The following is a 21424-nucleotide window of genomic DNA, read 5'->3' on the forward strand; positions in this document are numbered from 1 at the left end:
TGGGGACACTCTTTGCCCTACTAATATCTTTCTCACAACACGGAATTCTTGCCTTTGTTTCTAACTTGGAAAGAAAAGGAGAGGAGATTAGTGGAAAGGAAGAGTTAAAATATGAAGGAATTATTTTCCTTCTTGTGTTAACCTTACCTTCTTTGAAGCCCGAATGTAGTAAATTCTAGTTATCTTCTTTTGTAACCTGAATCGACTTGATGGTGCTGTTTTGAGAAGTTCGGGGAATTATTTCTTTTTTAACAGATGAATTAGTTCCTAATGAAAATCTCTTCTGATTTGCATTGGAGTGGAGTGATCATGTTTGACTCGCGTCCCCTAATACCTACTATGCTGCTTAGTCTGTAGTAGTTTCCCAATAAATGTTTATTAAATTGCTAAATGAATGTATTGGCTACTTATTTAATGGTTTGTTAGCATTCTGTAGCTGGCTAACAAATTATCACAAACTAAGTTATTTCAACAATACTCATTTATTGTCTTACATTTTCTTTGGATTAGGAGTCTAGGTGCAGATTAGCTGGGTATTCTGCTCAAGGTATCTCCAGGCTGAAATCAAGATGTTGGCCCTGGATTCGATTCTCATCTGAGGCTCAGGATCCTTTTCCAAACTCACAGATTGCTGGCAAAATTCATTGTCTTATATTACTGAGACCCTGTTTTCTTGCTAGCTGTCCGTCATGGCTCGCTAGCTCTCAGCTTCTAGAAGCTGACCTCAATTGCTTGCCTCACGGCTCCATAGGCAGTTCACAAGAAGGCTATTTGCTTTCTTCCAGTCAGCAGGATTGCATGTCTCTGGCTTCTTAATTCCTCTCCAGTTGGCTACAAGGAGGTCTTATATAATATAAAATAATCATGGGAATGACTTTCCCATTGCTGTTTGCACAACCGAATCAACATAATCAAGAAAGTAACTGTCCCATTGGATTCACAGGTTCTGCCTCCAAAAGGGCTGGGAAACGGGGAGCCATCTAAGAAGTCTGCCAACCACAAGTGGAGGGAGCTATCCACCCTCTCTCATGACGAGGAATACTTATGTTTGCTTTATATATAAAATTCATATGTCTTATTTAAGACATGGCCAGGTTTGAATTAGGCATCATGCTAAGTCTATTTCCTATATATTTTAACAGCTCTCCTTGTTATTAGTATGGAAGGTAAAAATGATCACCTCACCCTAGAACAGGCAGGCTGAACTTACCCAAATATGCACAGAAATCTTTTCCATAAAGAGCTCTATGTTTATGCACAGTCAGTACTAATTATTATATATTAAAAAGTAGAAAAGGCAGTGTTTACCAAATGGTGAAGTAGATTAAACCATTCACAACCTCACTACACCTGTGAGTGGATCACAGAATTGGACACCTGAATAAAGCTAGGTCAGTATGAGTCTCTTTCTCCCAAAATTTGAATTATGTGAGTCTACATTGGAACTTGAACTTAAAGGACATGTATACTTTAGAGAGTCCAGGCCACGTCAGATTTATGATGTTCCACAGGAAAACACATGTGTAAGGAAAGAATAAAGATAAGGAACAAAGGGAGGAAAAGAGAAAGAAAGAGAAAGGAAGAAGCAGCTTAGATTCTTGAAGCCTCTCTGATCTTGGTTTAAATCCTTCATAAAATTCACAAATCCTTGGATTACAGAAGATATCCTTTTGTTTTTCTAATTCTTTCCTCTTACTTGTTTAATCAGATTTGACTAGTCAGTTAGTTTGAACAAAAGAGGATTTCCCAAACAGAGGCACTAATCTTTATGGTTCCAACCATACTTAGAATAGGAATTCTGAGAACAGAATTAGGCTAGAAGAGTCAAGGTAGGACTTAAGTTGGTCCTGAAATAATGAGGGATATTTGAGAGGCAGAGGAGGACAAGTGGCATTGCAATTGGTGTGAACAGTGTGACCAAAGGCAAAGAGACAGTGACGTACATGTTGTGTGTGGAGACCAAGGCACCAACCTGGTTTACGTAGAGGCTTCATATCTTATGTTTGTGACACATTCAGGCCCAGATAGCAGAAATGCTCCTTTTGTGGATGATCAGAAGGATCTTTTCTTATTAACTTCAAACTGTCAGGTTTGCAACAATGAGAGTCCTCATTTCTAACTGATAGTCTCCCATGCATTTAATCGAACTTGTTTTGTAAAATGTTATAACAAAAATGAGGAAATCTTGTATGGTCAAAAATCACACGTACTTTGGAGGGCAGTTAGACCACAGCTCAACACTAGACCCCATCCCTTGCCAGCTGTATAATTCTGAGCAAGTAACTCAGTCTCTCTGCGTTTCAAGTTTCTCATCTATAAACTACAGAAATAATGCCTAATTCACACGGCTAATATGAGAATGAGATAAAACTATTCACATACAATGATGACAGAGTCACTTAAGATTCATGATGGATGTGGTTTCCTTCCCTACTCCATCTATTGTATCTGCAGTATTGCCACGTCAGCAGTAAGCCAAGATGATGATGAGTTATTGTCATAACTAATGGAGACAAACTATGATCCAAGAGCTTTGCTAAATGCCTTATCTCATTTAATTCTCACAACAACCTCAAGAAAAGAAAAAAAAAATACAGTACAGGGTTATCTCTATAAAGATTTCCTATTGTGCTTACCTCTGGAATTACTTCCAGCTTGCTATCGATTCTGGATAAGTGAGTGTGTCTCTGAACTCTGAAATGGAGTTCGATTCTGTCATGAAAACAAATGCTGTCCCTCAAACCTAGGCTGGCTTAATGAAAATCAAGCATCACTTTCAGAACGTGTGTTTATTCTCAGGGGAAGTGTTCTGTGTATGTGGGGAGCAGGGGCCGGAGGCAGGGGCGTTCATAAAGCATGACTGACAATGCTTGTACTCCAGAATCTGAGAAGAAAGAAAGGGTTGGGCTCCAGGTATAGCTTTACCCCAATTAGATTATTTCTGTGACTCTTGGGCAGGTCACTTGGCCTTTCTGACTTAGACTTTCTTCATTTCTCATAGATAATGAATTTCATGATATGCAACATAATGAAGTTCAATGTTGTTAAATCATGGTTCAGTGTCCAGGCCCCATCTCAGACCAATTAAATCAGGCTTTCTAGAGGGTGAATCCCAGAGAGTTGTTTTTAAAAAGTGTGCAAGTGATTTAAATGTGCAACCAGGTATGAGATCACTGAAATAGATGATTTTTAATACCCAGCCCCTTTCTAAGATTCTAGGTCCCAAATACCAGTTACCAGAAAGAATGAGTAGGGACACTATTGTTGGAACTGAAAGGGGTTAATGAAAATGGTGTGTTCCAAATAAAAGTCATAGTAGCCTAGTTAGGTTGGGGAACTATTTGTAGCACTGAGTCCAACTTAGTGAAAATAATTTTGAGATAAAAGATGATATTGATAATAAATTTAAAGGTGGTTCAGGTGACAGATGAGTTTAAGTCATCTATTCAATAAATGTTTTTGACCATCTACTATGTGCAAACCCCTATTGGGCCTCCCAGTAAGAATAGAGATAAATTAGACATGGATCCTACCCATGAAGCATTTGACATTTGTTGGTGATTTGTTATGAGCTTAAGAGAGGTGCTAACATTTCTTTATGTGGGTGTCTGAAAGTGCTTCATGGAGAGAGAAAGATTTGAGTTGAACCTATAAGAATAGATGGAGACATGCGCCTACTACGTGGAACACAGGGTTGGGGAGATGGTTAGAAGCATCTAACTATACTTTTCACTTTTTACTTAGGAGTACGGAATTTTGCAGGTCGCCTAATGCTGTTTTATAACGCTGTTATTAATTAAGCTGTCCGGCCCCATTCCTATGCCCTTTGCCTCTTTTCTATCTTCGAGAGTGAGCTGAGGCTTCCTCCTCCAGGCAACCTGACTGTAATACCGTGTTTCCCCGAAAATAAGACCTAGCGGGACAATCAGCTCTAATGCGTTTTTTGGAGCACAACTTAATATATAACATTACATAACATAATACTGGGTCTTATATTAATTTTTGCTCCAAAAGACACATTAGAGTTGATTGTCTGGGTAGGTCTTGTTTTCGGGGAAACACAGTAGCTGCTCTGGTCTGTGTCTACCATAAGTCGCTGTGCCTACCTCCACCATGATATTTACAAAGTAACATCCTAACCAGGTTTTTTGTGTGTGGTTTTTTTTTTGGTGTTGTTGTTTAGTTTTGTTTTATTATCTAACCAGGTTTTGATGTCTTCAAAGTAGGAACCTTGTTCCAAACTTTCATTTACAAGGTTGTGCCTGCCTATTATATGATCTGGTTTAAACTAGGCCATAAATCACTGTCAGAATGAACTGTAAAACTTAAGTGATTGTTTTTAATATAAGTTGTAACGATCCAATCCCTAGTTGATTTTTCAAAAATTATTATTTTTTTTTTGGGGGGGGTTACACTTAAAATAAAACCCACCACCAAATTTTAAGTTCTTTGCAGGTAGAATTTGTTGTGTTCTTGCCTTAGCCTACAAAGACCGATGTGATTTGTCTTCTGAACGTTTTTCTACTATTGTCTCACACCCTTCTTCCTGTTTTTCCTCTGTACCATCCACACTGTTCTCCTTTCTTCTCTAAGATGTGAAGCTTGTTTCCTTCTTCGGATCCTTGTACTTGCTTGAAGAGTGTTCTGAAACACTCTTCTCTGTCACATAGCTTGCTCTACCTCTTGTTCTTTATTATTATTATTATTATTTATGAATGCTTTCCAGTGTGACTGACAAATAGACTTTGCATATATTTAGGTTGCACAATGTGACTTTTTAAAGATGCACAATGTGATAATATAATATGCATATACATTGTGAAATGATTACCATAATCGTTAGTTAACATATTCACCACCTCACAGTTACTACTACTTTTGTGTGTGGGAAGAACACCTAAGATCTAATCTCTTAGCAAATTTTGAGTCTACAGTACAGTATTATTAACTATAACCATCATGCTGTGTATTATATCCCCAGAACTTACTCATCTTCTAACTGAAACTTTGTACCCTTGACCAACAACTTGTCATTTCCCCCTCATTGCAGCCCCTGGCAACCATCATTCTACTCTCTTGTTGTTCTGAATTTGGAGTTTTTAAATTTCACACATACATATAAGCTACGTCATACAACACTTGCCTTTCTTTTTTCTGGCTTATTTCACTTAGCATTGTTCCTATCTAAGCTTAAATGACATCTCCTCATAGAAGCCTTCCCTGGCCACCACGCCTCCTTTCACCTATCCAAGCCTTTTCTTTGATCAAATGTATTACAAGTTTAATCACCAGTTTACTCATTTACTCTTTGACACCTCCTGACTAGAATGTAAGCTATGTGACAGCAGAAATATTATCTTTTTTATTTACTCATGTATCCCTAGTCCTAGAATGGGGCATGACATATAGTTGAGTCTTGATATTTATTCTATTCTAATACTTGAAAATAACTGCATGGGAAAGAATAATTTGCCTAATTTGCCAACTTATCTGGTTTGGAAAGGGCAACAAATGAAGGCTGGGCTATGAAGTTTGACTCATAACAATAATGCCCAATTATAAATGCCAAATATCTACATTTGTCACAGGTTCTTGTTTTTGTTGGCAAAAGTAATAGTCTAACATAAAAAGCGGCAGGGATTCCTAGAAAGATAGGTGCAAATGGGCCCATTTTCCAAAAGGCTGTATTTCACAAAAAAGGCCAGTCTTGCTTTCAACTCCTTATTTTGTTCTTGATGGGAGAAATGAAGTCATAGTGGCCATGCATTTAGCTGCCCAAATCCCACATGCAAAATCAAACTGGGTGACATTTAAACAATGGTGATATTTACACCGTACACTCAGAATCTTTCTTCAAAAGGAGGAAATGTATTTGTAACTTAAGTAGTAAGTATAATCTTTACTTGGCATTAAATCAGTACAGAAATTAAGAACAATGCTACCAAAAAAGTAGGTCTTAGAATATATCTTCCATTTTGATTACTATTGTTAGTTCATTATTATTTCCATTGCAACATTTTTTCTTCTTCAGTAGCCAAAAGCCCTAAGGTCCCTGGAGTAGAAGGCATAGCAAGATGTAGAAAAGATATGGTTTTTGCTTTGTTTTTATGTCACTGATAGCAATCTCTTACTTGATAAACTTCAGCCCTGTTATATGCTAAATACAGCCTTTGATTTATTTCAATTAAATATGACACAGACAGGAATACAAATAAGAAAGTTTTAAATTATATTAACTAGCCAGCTGCATTGGGAAACCCTAATTTACCTCCTTCCCCTGGAGAACTGAATTCAGGAACAGTTGAAAAAAAAAAAAAGACTTTAGACATAAATTTAAGTTCAACCATTTCAATGAATGACTAAGAGGTACATTTTTTTTTCCCTAGTAAGGATAGAAGGCAAAGGACTTGATTGTTCCTAAATATGCAGGCTAGTCGTGATATGGTAACAAGGGCTCGAGCCCAAGAATCAGGCTGAATTTTACTCCTGGTTGTGCCCCTAAAACATATGAGCTGGGCCAAGTCATTTAGCCTTTCTTTCTAAGCAATGATGTTCTCATCCCTGAATGACAGCTTTGTATTAAGTGATCTCAAATCCTTTCTGGATTGAAAATTCAAGGACAAGCTACATGCCTACACCAGAAATCCTCAATATCTTTGAAACACATTATACCACTCATCTTGACTTCCACAAATTTGAAAGAAATAAAGAGACCCATACCCCCAATTTTATTATACCTCAATGTTACTTCCCATACCTCCAAGTTTAACTTTGCAGTTGAACAAATGGAGGTTTAATTAAGCTCAAAGACATATGCTTGCTAAGCAAATAATAGCTCTTTTCTAGGATCCTGCTCACTTTTCTTCTAAATTATGGGTGTGGTAAGTACATTGGTCTTTAGGAAGCACTCCTAGCAGAAAATCTTTGAGGAAGACCCTTAGGAGTGATCTAAACCAAACTATGCCTCTGTAGTTAAATCTCTTCTATTATATTTACTTACTGACAGATGGCTCTTCTACCTATTTCCTCCCAATCCTTAGGATGAGGTGTTCCTTGCTTACTGACCCAGCCTTTTACCGTCTGTGGCCATCTCTGTTCTATAGGTTGGTGCAAAAGTAATTATGGTTTTTGCAAGTTTTTAACCTTTTAAACTGCAATTACTTTTGCACCAAACTATTTAAAATGTGAAAAGTGTTTAAAAATGTGAAAGATGATATATAGAATTCAAAGAGATGACAGTAGTCATATCCAGTCAGACTGGGCAATATACCAAATCTTCCTTTAGTGATGATGTATATCTAATGTCTTTTTAGGTAAAAATCATAGAATGATGAAGTATTATAGAAAATATAGACCTCAAAGCAATGCACTTGGGAAGAATATAGTCACTTGTCTTTTTACAAGTGTAGACCAAAAGTTAATAGGAATTATTCCCACATGGAAAATGATGGAGGTATTAGATGACCCTTGAAAGCCATGTAGAGCAGTTTTACATTGCAATGATTATCACTACTATTGATGGTTTCCATATCACTCATCCCTTTACTTTAGGGTTACTAATGATTCTCTATTACTAGAGTAAGAGGACAGCTGGATTGTCATTAGTTGAAGTAAAGCAATGTCAAATTGGAACATCTGCACATTTTCATTTTGGCCCTTGTAAGGAAAGGAAGAGACAATTAAATAAATATGTATATTTATGGAAAATGAGGTAATCAATAAATTGAGGGTCCTATTGCCTCAGGTATTTTGTGTGCTTTGATTTTTTTATGGCAGGTTGGCTAGTCCAGAATCACTATCTCCATCGGGTCAGAAGTAGAACTACTCCATGTTTTCTTGTCACACTGTCTTTGTCCACACTCCTTCCTAAACAGCTAATTACTAAATGGCTTTACACAATATACTGGGGGTGCCAAAAAAATGTATACACATTTTTAGAGATGTTATCTATGCTCAAGCAGCAGTTCGCCATAATCAGACGTGTCTGGATGCTGATGGTAACCACTTTGAGCGCCTCTTGTAATTGCAGAAGTCAAACTTGTATTTGTACTCATCTTTTATCAGTATATATTATAACAATTTTAATACAGTTTTTTTCCTTTCTTAAAATGTGTATACATGTTTTTGGCACCCTCTGTATGTTGAATGCTGACTGTTAATTTATGTGCTATTATTTGAGGCCACTACATAATGGATTTCTATTTTCTAATACCCAAATTTGTAGAACGGCTGAGAAATTTCTACTTTATTTTATCATATTTTCTTCTGGGGAGGATGAATAATCAAGGAATCTTTATAATACAGAACTCCTTCTATCACTGGGAGGGTTTTTGCTTGGTCCTAATGTATGAGTGAAAGAATTAATGGTATGTTATACTTTAAAACATGTAATAGGAGATCCAAGGTGGCAGAGTAGATAAACACTGTGCTTTCTTCTTTCTGTGAAAACATTGAAATTACAACTACATTATAGAACAATCAACCTGGAGAACCATCTGAAGTCTAGCCGAACAGAAGTCCTATAACTGAAAATATAGAGAGAAGCCATGTCGAGACTGGTAGGAGGGGCAGAGAAAGGGCCTCACACCTGCATGTAGCAGTTGAGAATCAGGAGGGATATCACAGCAGCACAAGTTCCCCCTGGAAAAACAAGGGACCCCAGCCCCCTACACCAGGCTCCCCAGCCCAGAGTATTGGTGCTGGGAAGAGGGGCCCCCAAAACATCTGGCTGTGAAAAACAGTGGGGATTCCAACCATCTGGGAGGGACAGAGGCTGAGGGAAACCCAGATGTCCTCTTAAACGACTCACACACAGACTCACTCGCTCACAGGCACTCACCTTGCGCTCCAGCAGTGGGACAGTGATTCAGAGGGCCTTGGAGACACACAAGGGGCAGACTGAGGTGTGTGGCTGCAGGGGAAGGACTGGAGGATGGTCAGCATTTTCCTGGTGAAGGGTCCTTCTCCCATGCAGCTGGCAGGTGGCTGCCATCTGTCCTATGTTGAGCCTGCCCCCACAGGCCAAAACTGAGCCTGATTAGCCTGTTAAGCTCCATGGCTCTGCCCTGCTGACTCAGCTGAGACCATGCCTCATCTAACTTATGTACTGCCGGAGACACTTTCTCCTTGAGCAGCCAACCCCTCCTGTATTACACTCTTTTTTAGAAAACTATTGGAGTCCATGGGCCCCAGGAGGGCATCAACTGGCCTCAGGGTGCTCTGAGACTTTTGCTGAGTCATTTCAGGCTCAGCACTGGCACCAAACCAGAGTCTACATTAACCTGTTGACCACAACTCTTCCCACTCTAGTGACTCCCTGGGTCCCTGCTTGGCCCAACTTGCACAAAATATTAAATGTGATGAAAAGCAAGGACTTACAACCAAGACTAGTCTACCCAGCAAAGCTATCATTTAAATTCAAAGGACAGATAAAGAGCTTCCTAGATAAGAAACAGCTAAAGGAGTTCATCACCACCAAACCAGTATTACAGGGAATGTTAGAGGGGCTTCTTTAAGACAGAAACAAATAAAAATCAAAATTATGAATAATAAAGTGGCAATAGCGACACATCTATCAACAATTACTTTCAATGTAAATGGATTAAATGCTCCAACCAAAAGAGATAGGAGGGCTGAATGGATAAGAATACAACACCCTTACGTATGCTGCCTATAAAACACTCACTTCAGATTGAAAGACACACACAGTCAGAAATTAAAAGAATGAAAAAGATACTTCATGAAAATGAAAAAAGAAAAAAGAAAAAAAAGCTGGGGTAGCAAAACTTATACCAGACAAAATAGACTTTAAAACAAGAGCTATAAGAAGAGACAATGAAGGACCCAGTAATCCCACTTCAGTGTATTTATCTAAAGAAACCCCAAATGCTACTTCAAGGGGACGTGTGCATCCATATGTTCATTGCAGTGTTATTTACAATGTCCAGGATATGAAGATAATCTGGGTGTCCACTGATGGAAGAATGGATAAAGAGGAGATAGTACATATATACAATGGGATATTGCTTGGCCATGGAAGGGAATGGGTTTTTGCCATCTGCAGTGGCATGAATGGACCTGGAGGGTATTGTGCTGAGTGGAGTATGTCAGACAGAGAAAAACAGATGCAGTGTAATTTCACTTCTATGTGAAATCTAAAGAACAAAATATACAACAAACAAACAGAAACAAACTCACAGGTACACAAAACATTTTGATGGTTGTCAGATGGGAGGGGGATTGGGGTGTGGGTGAAAGAAAGTGAAGGGATAAAAAAGTACAAGTCGGTAGTGACAAAATAGTCATGGGGATGTAAAGTAAAGCATAGGGAATATCGTCAATGACGTGATAATAACTATGTGTAGTGCTAAATGAGTACTAGACTAGTCAGGGAGCTCTCTCTTAAATTATAAAAATGTCTAGCCACTATGTTGTACACCTGAAATTAATATAAAATAATATTAAATGGCAACTGAATTTAAATTGATATTTAAAAGGGGGTAAAGGCGAAGGGAAATAAGAGGTCCAAGTCCAGGTATAAAAGGGAAAAGGGGGCCAAATATATGGTGATGGAAGGAGAACTGACTCTTTATGGTGAATACATACAATGTGATATATATAGATAGATAGATGATGTATTACAGAATTGTACACTTGATCTATGTAACTTTACTAAAAATTGTAACCCCAATAAACTTTAATTAAAAAGAAAACAAAAACAGATAAGTCATGGGGGTGTAATGAACAGCATGGGGAATATAGTCAATAATATTATGATAGTACAGCATGGTGTCAGATGGTTGCTGGACTTGTCATGGTTATCACTTCTTTAGGTATATAAATGTTGAATAACTATGGTGTACCCATGAAACCAGTATAATATTGAATGTTAGCTATATTTTTTAATTTAAAAAAAGTCTTAAATAAAAGCATACCTGCTAAAGAGAACCACACAGTAAACCAACCCTCTACTAGGAAATGCGAGTAGCTACGGCAAGAACTTGAAATCCAAACAAGTCCACTTGGCAAAACTTAAAGACACAGAGTGTCTGCTATTGTTATTCTTGCTGTGACCAGACCCTCTTCATTGCTCTCTTGGCTAATGCAGAAGCATGTGCTACACAACATGAAATAAACATTAAAAGTGCAACAAAGATTATGAATGTCATTATTAAGCTATTGACTTTTAAAGTATTTTTCTTTCCATTATTAAAAAAAGAAACTGGCAATTATGAGCCATAAAAAATAAATAAAACCTCTAAGATTTTTATTTTGATGCTTTAAAACATTATTCAGCTACATAGTAACCCATATACTTATATTTAAAGCCATGGAATAATTACAGTGTTAGGCCTAAGGTAGATGAGATCTAGTTTATTCACTCTGCAATTTGGTAAACTATGGAAACTCAAATTGAGGCTTTTAAAGATAACGCTATTGCAAAAAGTAAAGTTCTGCATCTGGACATTTTTATTTTCAGTTTGAAAGATGTGATTTCCCACACATCTTTTAGAGGAGAAACATAAATCCAGGCGGTGACATTTCCCAACAGCCACATTCTGTCTTTGGCTGTATCATTTCTTACAAACGATACTGCTACTGCTGCTCTTTACAGAGTGCAGCTAACTCTTCAAAGTATGAGTACATATTTACTAAATGAATAAATATTTTCTCAGTCAGATTTCACAGAGTTTGAAATAATTATCCCCAACCATGTTAATGTCTCAGAAGAAGTGCTAGCTACATCAATGACATAAAGGCGGACAAGTCAGGAGATTTTCCTTTGTTGATTCCTGAAACTGTTTTCTACTTTTACCTTTTATTTATCTGTCTTTTAAAACTATGTATCTGTCTTACTCCTTTTGTCTAGTTGTCTGCAAACAGTATCCTTCCCTTTGTTTTATTTCCTCACATTAATATTTACTACATTCAGTTTTAGGTGACCAATTAATATTTACAGAAGAGGGAGAAATTTATTTATGAAGTTTTCTTACTAAAGGTAAGGTACAATACTGAGAAATGAAGATAGAGTATTGAAAAATAAAAATAACTTGTTTAATGTGGTGATTTCTCACTCTAAATAGTAATATTTGGAGTAATTCTTTTCCTTTGATAACTTCACTGATAATAAAAATACTGCTGTTTGGTTTTTGAACCTCTCTTATTTAAAATAAAATGAATCGGTATCTCTGTGGGTTTTTTTGGTTTGTGTTTTTAAAAATAAATATCTGTGCCTATTATATGTAAGAAAATAACAACATCTGGTTAAGGTTAAGAATGGGGTGAGGAAGAGGGAGCAGATATACCTGATAACCTTTAAAATTCCCTTTCACCATTGAATGTTTTTGTCAATGTTCATACAACACTGAATATCTTCTAAAATTACCATCATATCCTGCATTTCCAGAGTATTTTAAACTTTTCAAATATTCCAGTATTAATAGTTTTGAGTCTGGACATGCTCTGTATGAAAGGTGGGCAGTTGTAAGTACAAGACAATGAAATTTAGAGGAGTAACAACTTGCCAGAGGCCGCATTACAAGTAAGTGGACAGAAACAGTAATTCACATTTCATTCAGACATTAATACCCCGAGACAATTCTGCAGAGCTGCATCCCATCGATATTAAAAATCACCCAGACCAGCCATTCATTACACAGTCCTGTGGATTGTACAATATGTTTCAGATAACAGAACGAATGTGTGGCAGGCTTAAGACTTCAAAAAAGAACTGGAATGAAAGGCAGAAAAATTTTTATTCATTATGCTGAATTGCCATTGCAAAATTACTCCATATCATTACAAAAGATTCTAAAAATTAAACTCACAGCTGATGTATCCTTGAAAATCTGGCACCTGTCCATGCATAGACTTGTTATTAGCTCAGATCTGGCTCATTAGACATCCTGCATTTGAAGCAAATTCACCTAAGATGCAACATGTATGAAATCAGTGTATTGATTAAGAGTGACACATAACATAATCAAAACACAATTTTATTTTTATCTCTCACTGTTCCTTTAAAATGTTTAGGAGAAGATTTTTCTCTGGCCCTGAGTGAAAATTGCCCAGGTTCATGACATTTATGTTCACTTTTTGGTAACAGAAAATCCTAATTCAAGTCACAAAACAATATCAAATCAGAAATTAGAATGTCCAATCCAAGTTTAATCAAAAGATTAAACCTAATTCACATTGAATTCCCCTCCCCCAGTTGTGACCTACTTTGATTCAAAACCTACAGTGCGATGAGAAAGAGGCTTCATTTCTCTTCCACTGCAATGGCCACTATTCAATTTATACAGATATATTCTGTTAGAATAGCATGGTCCCCAAATCTACTGAATTTCCATTCAATTAACCTCAGGCATGTTTGAATAAGCTCTTAGATAATAGATAGAAAGAACTAATAACTTCTTCTCATATGCCCTGTCACTATTCCTTAAGAGAAACATTTGGAAAGATGTTCACTTCTCTTGCTGACCTTCCTTCAGCTGACGATGCCAAATAAATTATAATGAACAATTTGGGCTCTCCAACTCATTCCTTCTATTTATGCCTTTCATTCAGAGTTAGCTTTGTGAATTGGATACATCTTGTTGTTTTTAACCTGAACTAGTATTTTAGAGATCTCTCAGGATTGATTGAGGATGGTTCATCTCAAGAGTAATGTATGAAATGACAAAACTCAGATAAATACGTTAGGTCATTTCAAGAATATTTTGGTCTAATAATGCATTTTAAGACTTCACCATGAAAGAGATATTGTGGAAAATCTAATCAGGTTGAACTTCCTGGATGTGTAAAGTTTTTCGATAAATGTGGAGATGTCTGCCATTGTTTCGTTGAATATTTTACCTCCTCCTTTCTCTGATTCCTCTCCTTCTGGTTCTCCCATTACATACATGTTGGAGAGTTTAATAAGGCTTTTCTAAGGCTCTGTTAATTTTTCTTCCTTCTTTTTCTCTCTGTTCTTTGGATTGCATAATCTCCACAGATTCATCTAGTTCTCGAATGCTTTCTTCCCACAGTTGAAATCTACAATTGAGCCCTCCAGTGAATTTTTATTTTAATTGTATGTACTTGTCAACCCCAGAATTTCCATTGGGTTATTTTTTATATCAGACACTGACCTCAGGAACTTGGATTAGTCTATCACCAGCGAAGCTATCAATCTCCTCCCAGTTGTGTTTGACCATAACTTTCACTATTTTTCGGAGTACCCTTCGGCTTCAATTTCTTTATATTCCATTGCAAATAAAATCAGTTTTGGGGGATGGGGATGGGATTGGAGCTCTCTGTTCTAAAGTCTGCCTCTCCTCCTTAGTGCATGGGTAGTAGCAAAGTGCTCTTTCAAATGAGATTATGCAAGGAGACTGGCTTTAGACAGAATGAGTGTTCTAAAAGGTCAGGAAAGGGGATCAAAGCCCTGTGACTGATGGAGGAAGCCCTAACACATAGGATCATCACCATTGGAGAGAAAGAGAGATCTTAGATATGTCTATAGATCTCTATATACAGACAACTAGATCTATACGCAGATATCTAGATCTAGATACAAATATCTAGATCGATCGATAGATGATAGATAGATAGATAGATAGATAGATGATAGATAGATAGATAGATAGATAGATAGATAGATAGATAGATAGAGTCTATCTGTATCTGCCACACACCAGCCCACGCGGTCTCCTCTACTATCCTTTGGCATCTCTCTCAGGCTAGTACACACTGCCTGTGCTGTGGGTTAGATCAAGGTGCCAATTCACAGAGACTAAGAGGGGAAAAGTAGGAATCCCTCAATCCTTCTCCCAAGGACAGCCACGAGAGTCCTGGCGGCAGAGGAAATCTGGTCTCCTGGTGGGGAGGTCAGAAGTAGAACAAAGCCAGAGGCAGAGAGCAGGAGAGGAAGATCCTTGGCTGTTGCACTCCTATCACAGCCGGAGCCGTGCAAAGGAGAGAGCGGTGCAAGGAACCTGAGCACAGGCGGCTCGCGGCTCCTCCAGCGGCTACGTTCCGGGTCCCTGAGACTCCAGCTCCAGCCCGCGTGGCGGCGCCTGGGTCTGTGGCAGCGGCCGCCTTCTGCCCGACGCTGCCTCTGCCCGCCCCATCTCGGCCCAACTTGAATGGAGTTGGGGTCCTGAGCGCCTGTCCTCCACATCGGGCCAGCAGAGAGCCCCGCGCCCCCACCTCTAGCCCGGGACTCCCTCTGCGCTCCCGCGATGGGAAAAGTTGGCGCTGGCGGCGGTTCCCCAGCCCGGCTGAGCGCGCTCCTCAGATTCTCGGTCCTCCACAACACACACCCCCGCCCCCCCCGCCCCCCCCCCCCCCCCGCACCTGCAGCGGCGGCTCCTGCGGGGGCCTGTGGTCCCAGGGCCCGACCCTGACCCCGGGGACCCCTCACCAGAAGCTGCGAGGACCGGCTCCTGCTACTCCCTTCCCTTTACAGAGCGCCGCCAGCACTGCGCGCTGCCAGAGGTGAGCAGCAGTGGAGCAGTGGAAGCCCCGGGGGCTTTGGGCAGCGGAAGCCTAGAATTCCCGAGCAAGAGTAAGAAAACGCCACAGGCTGCTGGGATGGAGGAGCTGAGGGTGACAAACAGCATGTTAGCTGTGACAAGGACTTCCACTTACGACAACCGCTCCATTGGTCTGACCACAGCAGCACTGTGAGTAGAGAAGTGGTGATGGGGCGGGGTCAAAGAGGTGAGGGATGAGGGGTGTCCGATGTTCCAGTGGGCTGGAGGGTCAGAGGGAGAAGGGTGTCTAAGGCTTCTGACTTGGGAGGTGTGTAAAATGAAGCCGCTGCTCACCTTTCCCAGGAATCATGTCACCTCCAAGAGGTGCCTGCATTACTCTGGGACCTCCATCTTCTTCTCCAACCCCCAACCCCGAAAGAATCTTCCAATTGAACATGTAAATCCTACTTCCTGGCACCATGGTTGGTAGAGTGGAAAACCAGGCAGAGTAGGATGTTATCAAGTATCTGGAATGTGGGGGTGAGAGGGTTAACTTTTAAGGCAGTCTGGCATTCCTGGAGTGATTTCCCATTTCCTTGCTACAAAGTGTATGGGTGGTTCTAGTAAGTCTAAGAGGACATATTTATAGGGTTCTGGTTTGTATGTTGTTCATATGCAAGTTTACTGAAACAGCATTATCACTAAAATCATTCATCTCATTTAAATTTGAATTTTTAAAACTTTTTTATGTCTTCAAGTAGTTAACTCACAATTTCCAGCTTTAAAGAGAAGTTTCAAACACTTCAAATAGGTAGGTACTAGGAAACGAAGGACTTTGGACTAAAAATATATACTGTTATCCAAGCTGCGAATTATCCCTTGAAACATTTTGGACAAAATGAGAAAAGAGAAAAATACATCTTTGGCAAACCAGATACTCATTCATTTAAGAAGTGACTGAAAAGTATTGCCAGGTTGAGGAGGGTGGACGCATGCATGTGTGTGTGCAGGAACATGTGTGTACATGCACTCTGTATGCACACACATGTCCTTATGCTTACAAGCTAAATAGGGAGAGTGTGGGTCAAAGTTTGGATGGATGGCATGTAGTAGGTCTACTAAGGCTACTTATTGTAGTAAGTAATAAGGGTGGTGACTGTCAATATTTGTGCACACAAAGTTTCCTAACTAGAGAGCTTTGTCTCATCTAAAGTCTCCTATTTCTTAGTGCCAACCACACACACACACACAGTACTTTTTCACTATACATGTACGTGTCAAAAAAGAGCTAATCAATTTCACTTAGCTAAATTTATCTGTTTGAGCATCATAGAGAAGGTAAAGTTTAAAGTTATTTTTGTGAACTGGAGTGTGGGGAATCAGAAGAAACTTCTAGATGGAGGTAACTTGATGAAATGAAAAGCAGAGTGGAGATTTGAGTTCTAGTTCTATTTAGTTTCATATGCCTTTGGCAAGTTGATATAATAATCTTAGTCTGAATTTCTTCATCTGCAAATGGGATCAATGGCAATCGGGATTAACTGCAGAATCACATATCTTGATACCCATAAAAGGGCACTGTTGTTGCAGCATCCTATACACCTGTACGTGTGTGTGTGTGTGTGTGTGTGTCACTGCCATTCCCAACATTTTTCTTTCTCTCAGATCCTTAAAGGGAACAGTTCATCAACCCCAGATCTGAAGACAAAATTAGAAACTCATGATTTGCCACTTTGATTTCCTCCCCCAGAAAGCAGTGGGGCACAGGGGTTACACATCCTTTGGACGTATCTGATCTTTAGTAAAGCCATGGCTAAGAAAGGCTCATGATTATAATAACACCTGAATTTAGAGGTATGAATTTATGGTAATTCTAGGCTGCCCATCTAACTTTTCGAGACTTCTGAATGGTTTCCAGGCCTCCTTCCCCTCTCCTTCCTTCCTCCTTCCTGAATCTTTTGCTGATGCTCTTGGGCAGCATTTGAAGATGTAATTTTTGCCTTGCATGTGATTAGGCCTTTCCCTGGTGTGTGTGTGTGTGTGTGTGTGTGTGTGTGTGTGTGTGAGAGAGAGAGAGAGAGAGAGAGAGAGAGAGAGAGAGAGAGAGAGAGAGTTCAAAGGAATTCCCCAAATTTGTGAGCCATTATTTAGATTCAGGTACTGATATTTGCCGCCTTGTTATACAGGACAGCCTTTCTTGATGGGAAACTTTGCAAGATCTGGACCAAATGAGGAATCCTCTGGCATGAAGGATGCAGAATACGGATACTGTGTTAGGAGCACCACTCATTTTATACATGATCTAATTTTATATGATGATATTTAGTGTCTTGTCGTGTGTGTGTGTGTGTGTGTGTGTGTATTATTCTTTCTTTCATTGAATTCCAAAATGCTAACCCGAATTAACTCATTAATCCTTATGAACTTCTCATTAGGTAGATGGTAAGTATTTACGTCTGTTCCTTTTTTTTTTTTGCTGAATATTTAATTAAATATTAAATGTTAAATGTTTGGATTCTCACCTCCAGACTCTTTCTTACTGACAATGTGGCTCATAGACAGTCATCTGGAGTGTACAAGTGTATTACTTAGCTTTTGTCATTATGACAGAGTCAGTGCTGCATTTATCAAACTGCGTGATTGCATGTTTGACATGCATGTGTTCTCCTTCAGCTATTTTTAGACCTGAGATATATCAACACAATCTTGATAATTAAATTTGGCCAACTTTTTTTAAAAAAAACGCATTATATTTATCATTTTAAAAAAATTTTACAGTACCCTTGTCAGGGTCAGATTTTCACTCTCATTACACAAAACAGGAAACTGAGGTTCAGAAAGGATAAGTGACTTGCCCAAGCTGCCAAGCTGTTTTGGATGATGAGGCAGAGCACTATTTGTAACCTGCTTTGATCTGACTCCAAAATCTACACTTGCCTTGTAGATTTTAACATAGAACTTAGAAATCAGAACCTTTTAAGATATTTTGGTAAAATTATTCATCTTGGATGGATATCAGAGGAGGGTGGGAGGTGGCAAATCCTGGTTATGGAAACCCCATCTCCTTGTGAAAAAGAAATGTTTTGAACATGTGCCCGTCATAGTTCATTCTTTAGCTCTAACGGTAATTGCTCTGTTCTCCTATTCTCTCCACATTCTCATATTCTCCTCTCCTCTCACTCTGGTGATTCACTCAGCACAAGGTCATCTGCAGATTTCAAGATCTGGTCTTAGTTAATATCTTTCTGAGCTAACAAAATCTGATTATATTTCAGCATTGGCTATGAAACCAGCATTGGTCATCACTGTACAGGCTTTTTTGTTTTTTTACCTCATTTTTTAAGTTTTACTAGAATTGCCTTTCTTTAGAAAACCTTTTCTGCTCAAGGCTCTGATCCTAATCAAGAATGCAAATGCCGCATGGCAGGGAAGACCAAATACTGTAGTGGAAAAAAGCATCAGATGTGGAGGCAGATGGGCCTGCGTTTGCAACTCAGATCTCCTTACTAGCGGTGCTAAAAGCAGGGAGACTCTGCTTTCTGTTTTCTGACGGCACATAGTAAGGAGCTGCTCTGAAGCCCCAGCCAGGTCTGACCTATTGTATTAGTGTCTTCAACTTCAGAGTGTTGAACAATTTGTACTTGTAAGTAAAGTTCCAGGAAGTAAGGATGATTCATTGATCTATGCTATTGACTTGGAAGTGAGGAAATCTCATAGTTCACATGATTAGGTCTTTCCCTATTATTCATGTACACACATGTTTACAGAAATCCCTGAAATTTGAAAGCCACTATTTAAATCAGGTACTGGTATTAATAGTAAGATACAGAGGGTTGCTAGAGGGGCGGGGGGGTGGGGATAAGGGGAAGGTGAGAGGTTTTGGGAACGTACAGAGGGATAGTGGATGGGGGGAGGGGGGTTCACACAGTGTGAGGGATATAAATGATAAACGTCTAAGTTTTGCTTTGTCTTGTGCACCTGAAACTAATAAAAAAAAAAAATAGCAAAAAAAAAAATAGTAAGATACAATGGCACATTAATTTGTTTCATATCCTCTCTGTGTTGGCAAACATGCAATCTTTGGGTACAAAATGCATAATCTGAGAACAGAAATTAAACCTTTTTTTGAAATCTGCTGGTACCTTTTAGAAAATATAATTAAATATAGACTTTGGGAATGAGTCACATCTGTTTTAAAAAGGTGCAAATAAAATAGAATTGAGTGTAAAACCATAGAATTCAATGCAAAAATATATGGACTGTTGTCATTTATTTATTGTATTAATAATTGCTAACATTTAAGGAGTCCTAAGGAGTAATAATTGCTAACATTTAAGGAGGGACAACACAAATAACCTTATATAAGTTATCATATTCCCTTTAATTCTACAGATGTTTGCTAAGCACCTAATATGTTCCAGGCACCTTCTAAGGGGTGTGTGTGAAGTAGTGTGAAAAATTATGAACATTCACATGAGGCAATAGAAGATGCATGTCATCCAGATGGCAAAATTGCTACAGAAGTAAAGGTGAGATGGGAACCTTCCAGCTGGGATGGTTAGAAAGGCTTGCGTTAACCTAAAAAAACAAGAACCCTATTTAAGAGGCAAAGTGTGTATTTGGGATCAAAGAACTGCAATTCGGGAGCACAGATTCAGTGAATAGTGTCCCGGTTACAGGGTGAAAATAAGGGGTTTTTATGAGGAAAGAAAAGTAATAATTACGTGAAAAAAAGAAAAAGGTTTTTGTTGGTGCTGACAATCTGAGCTGCTCTTGGCTATACATGATTGATTACTCATTGCATCTTCATATAGAAGGTCCGTAATCATCAATCATTGTGATCAGGGTGCTCCCTTTCTTGCTGACTTTATAAACAATTGTTTGTAAAACAATTGTGGTTTAGCCCAGTCCAAAGGTTTAAGAAACAAGACGGGCAATGCAGTTCCTCTGGAAAGACTGTACTGGCTCCATCCTAAAATGGTTCCCCTTAGGCCAACTTTCACAATGGCAAGCGTGATGCTTAAATTAGACCACAGATATTAGAACAGACTTTAAAAGGGGAGTTTTGAGATGATCATAAGTACATGGTAGGTGAAAGAACTGTAAGAGCAAGTGTGGAGAGACAAGAGATTAAAATTCCCTCATCTGTGACATCTGTTTTGGATGATTATGGGTATATTGCCTGCCTGATGAGAAACTGAAAATCTATGTAGGAAAACAAAATCTGTGACATCCCTTAAAGATATAATTGTACACTTAAATCTCCATAGTCGCTCATTTAAATCTCATCTTAGATGTTGTTCCTTCTTTCTATACTGACTTATTTCTCATACAGTTTTCAAAAAAAGAACTCTTATTTAGTGAACTCTGCCAGAGACATCCTCGGACAGGCTGCCCAGCCACTTTGCTTTATGTCTGTAAGTTTTTATGCCCATTATGTGGCCTGACTCTATGCTGTGCCTTTCATCTAGAAATTGTGAATGATGCACCTATGTCTCTAGAGGGAAAACTGGCCAAACAACATCCCTGCAGTGGCCAAAGGTGAGAGCCCGGAAGAGGTGTGGCCATTGTGAGCTGGAACCTCAGAATGTAATGGCCACCCTGCAGCACAGTTCCACTCAGACCAGTTGGATGCAATACTCAAACACTTGGCAAGAAACAAAGGTGAAACCTTCCTGTACAGGTTTATAATAAAAGAACAGAGCTTATTTCAAAACTTAGGTGGGGATGAAAGAGCGTGGATGCTCTTGTGGGAAACCCTGCTTTTACATGTACATAAAAGGTTTTAAGTCTCTGTTTCTGCTGAGATCTACTGAATGCTTTCTGTACTGCTTGAGATCAATAATGTACCTTTTAGATTTTCAAAATGTTTCCCTTTTGAAGAATTTTGTCACATTACTTCAGTTTTATTCTCATCATATTCCTAAGAGATAAGGACAGATATCATTATCACCTACATTTGTTTA

The 21424-nt window shown here is 38.8% G+C and overlaps 1 protein-coding gene across 1 annotated transcript in view; it reads left to right on the forward strand.

Moving 5' to 3' along the window:
- Window positions 1–21424, forward strand: part of LOC141572785 (uncharacterized) — a 42948-nt gene that overhangs the window by 14126 nt on the left and 7398 nt on the right. The window contains exons 2-3 of the mRNA XM_088792647.1: window positions 14943–15233; window positions 15281–15668. Coding sequence (XP_088648773.1) covers window positions 14943–15233; window positions 15281–15668 — 679 coding nt within the window. The remainder of the gene's footprint in view (window positions 1–14942; window positions 15234–15280; window positions 15669–21424) is intronic.

The sequence above is a fragment of the Rhinolophus sinicus genome, chromosome 15 (assembly GCF_057876585.1).
Source record: "Rhinolophus sinicus isolate RSI-liver-muscle chromosome 15, RSI-T2T, whole genome shotgun sequence".
Lineage (NCBI taxonomy): Eukaryota > Metazoa > Chordata > Mammalia > Chiroptera > Rhinolophidae > Rhinolophus > Rhinolophus sinicus.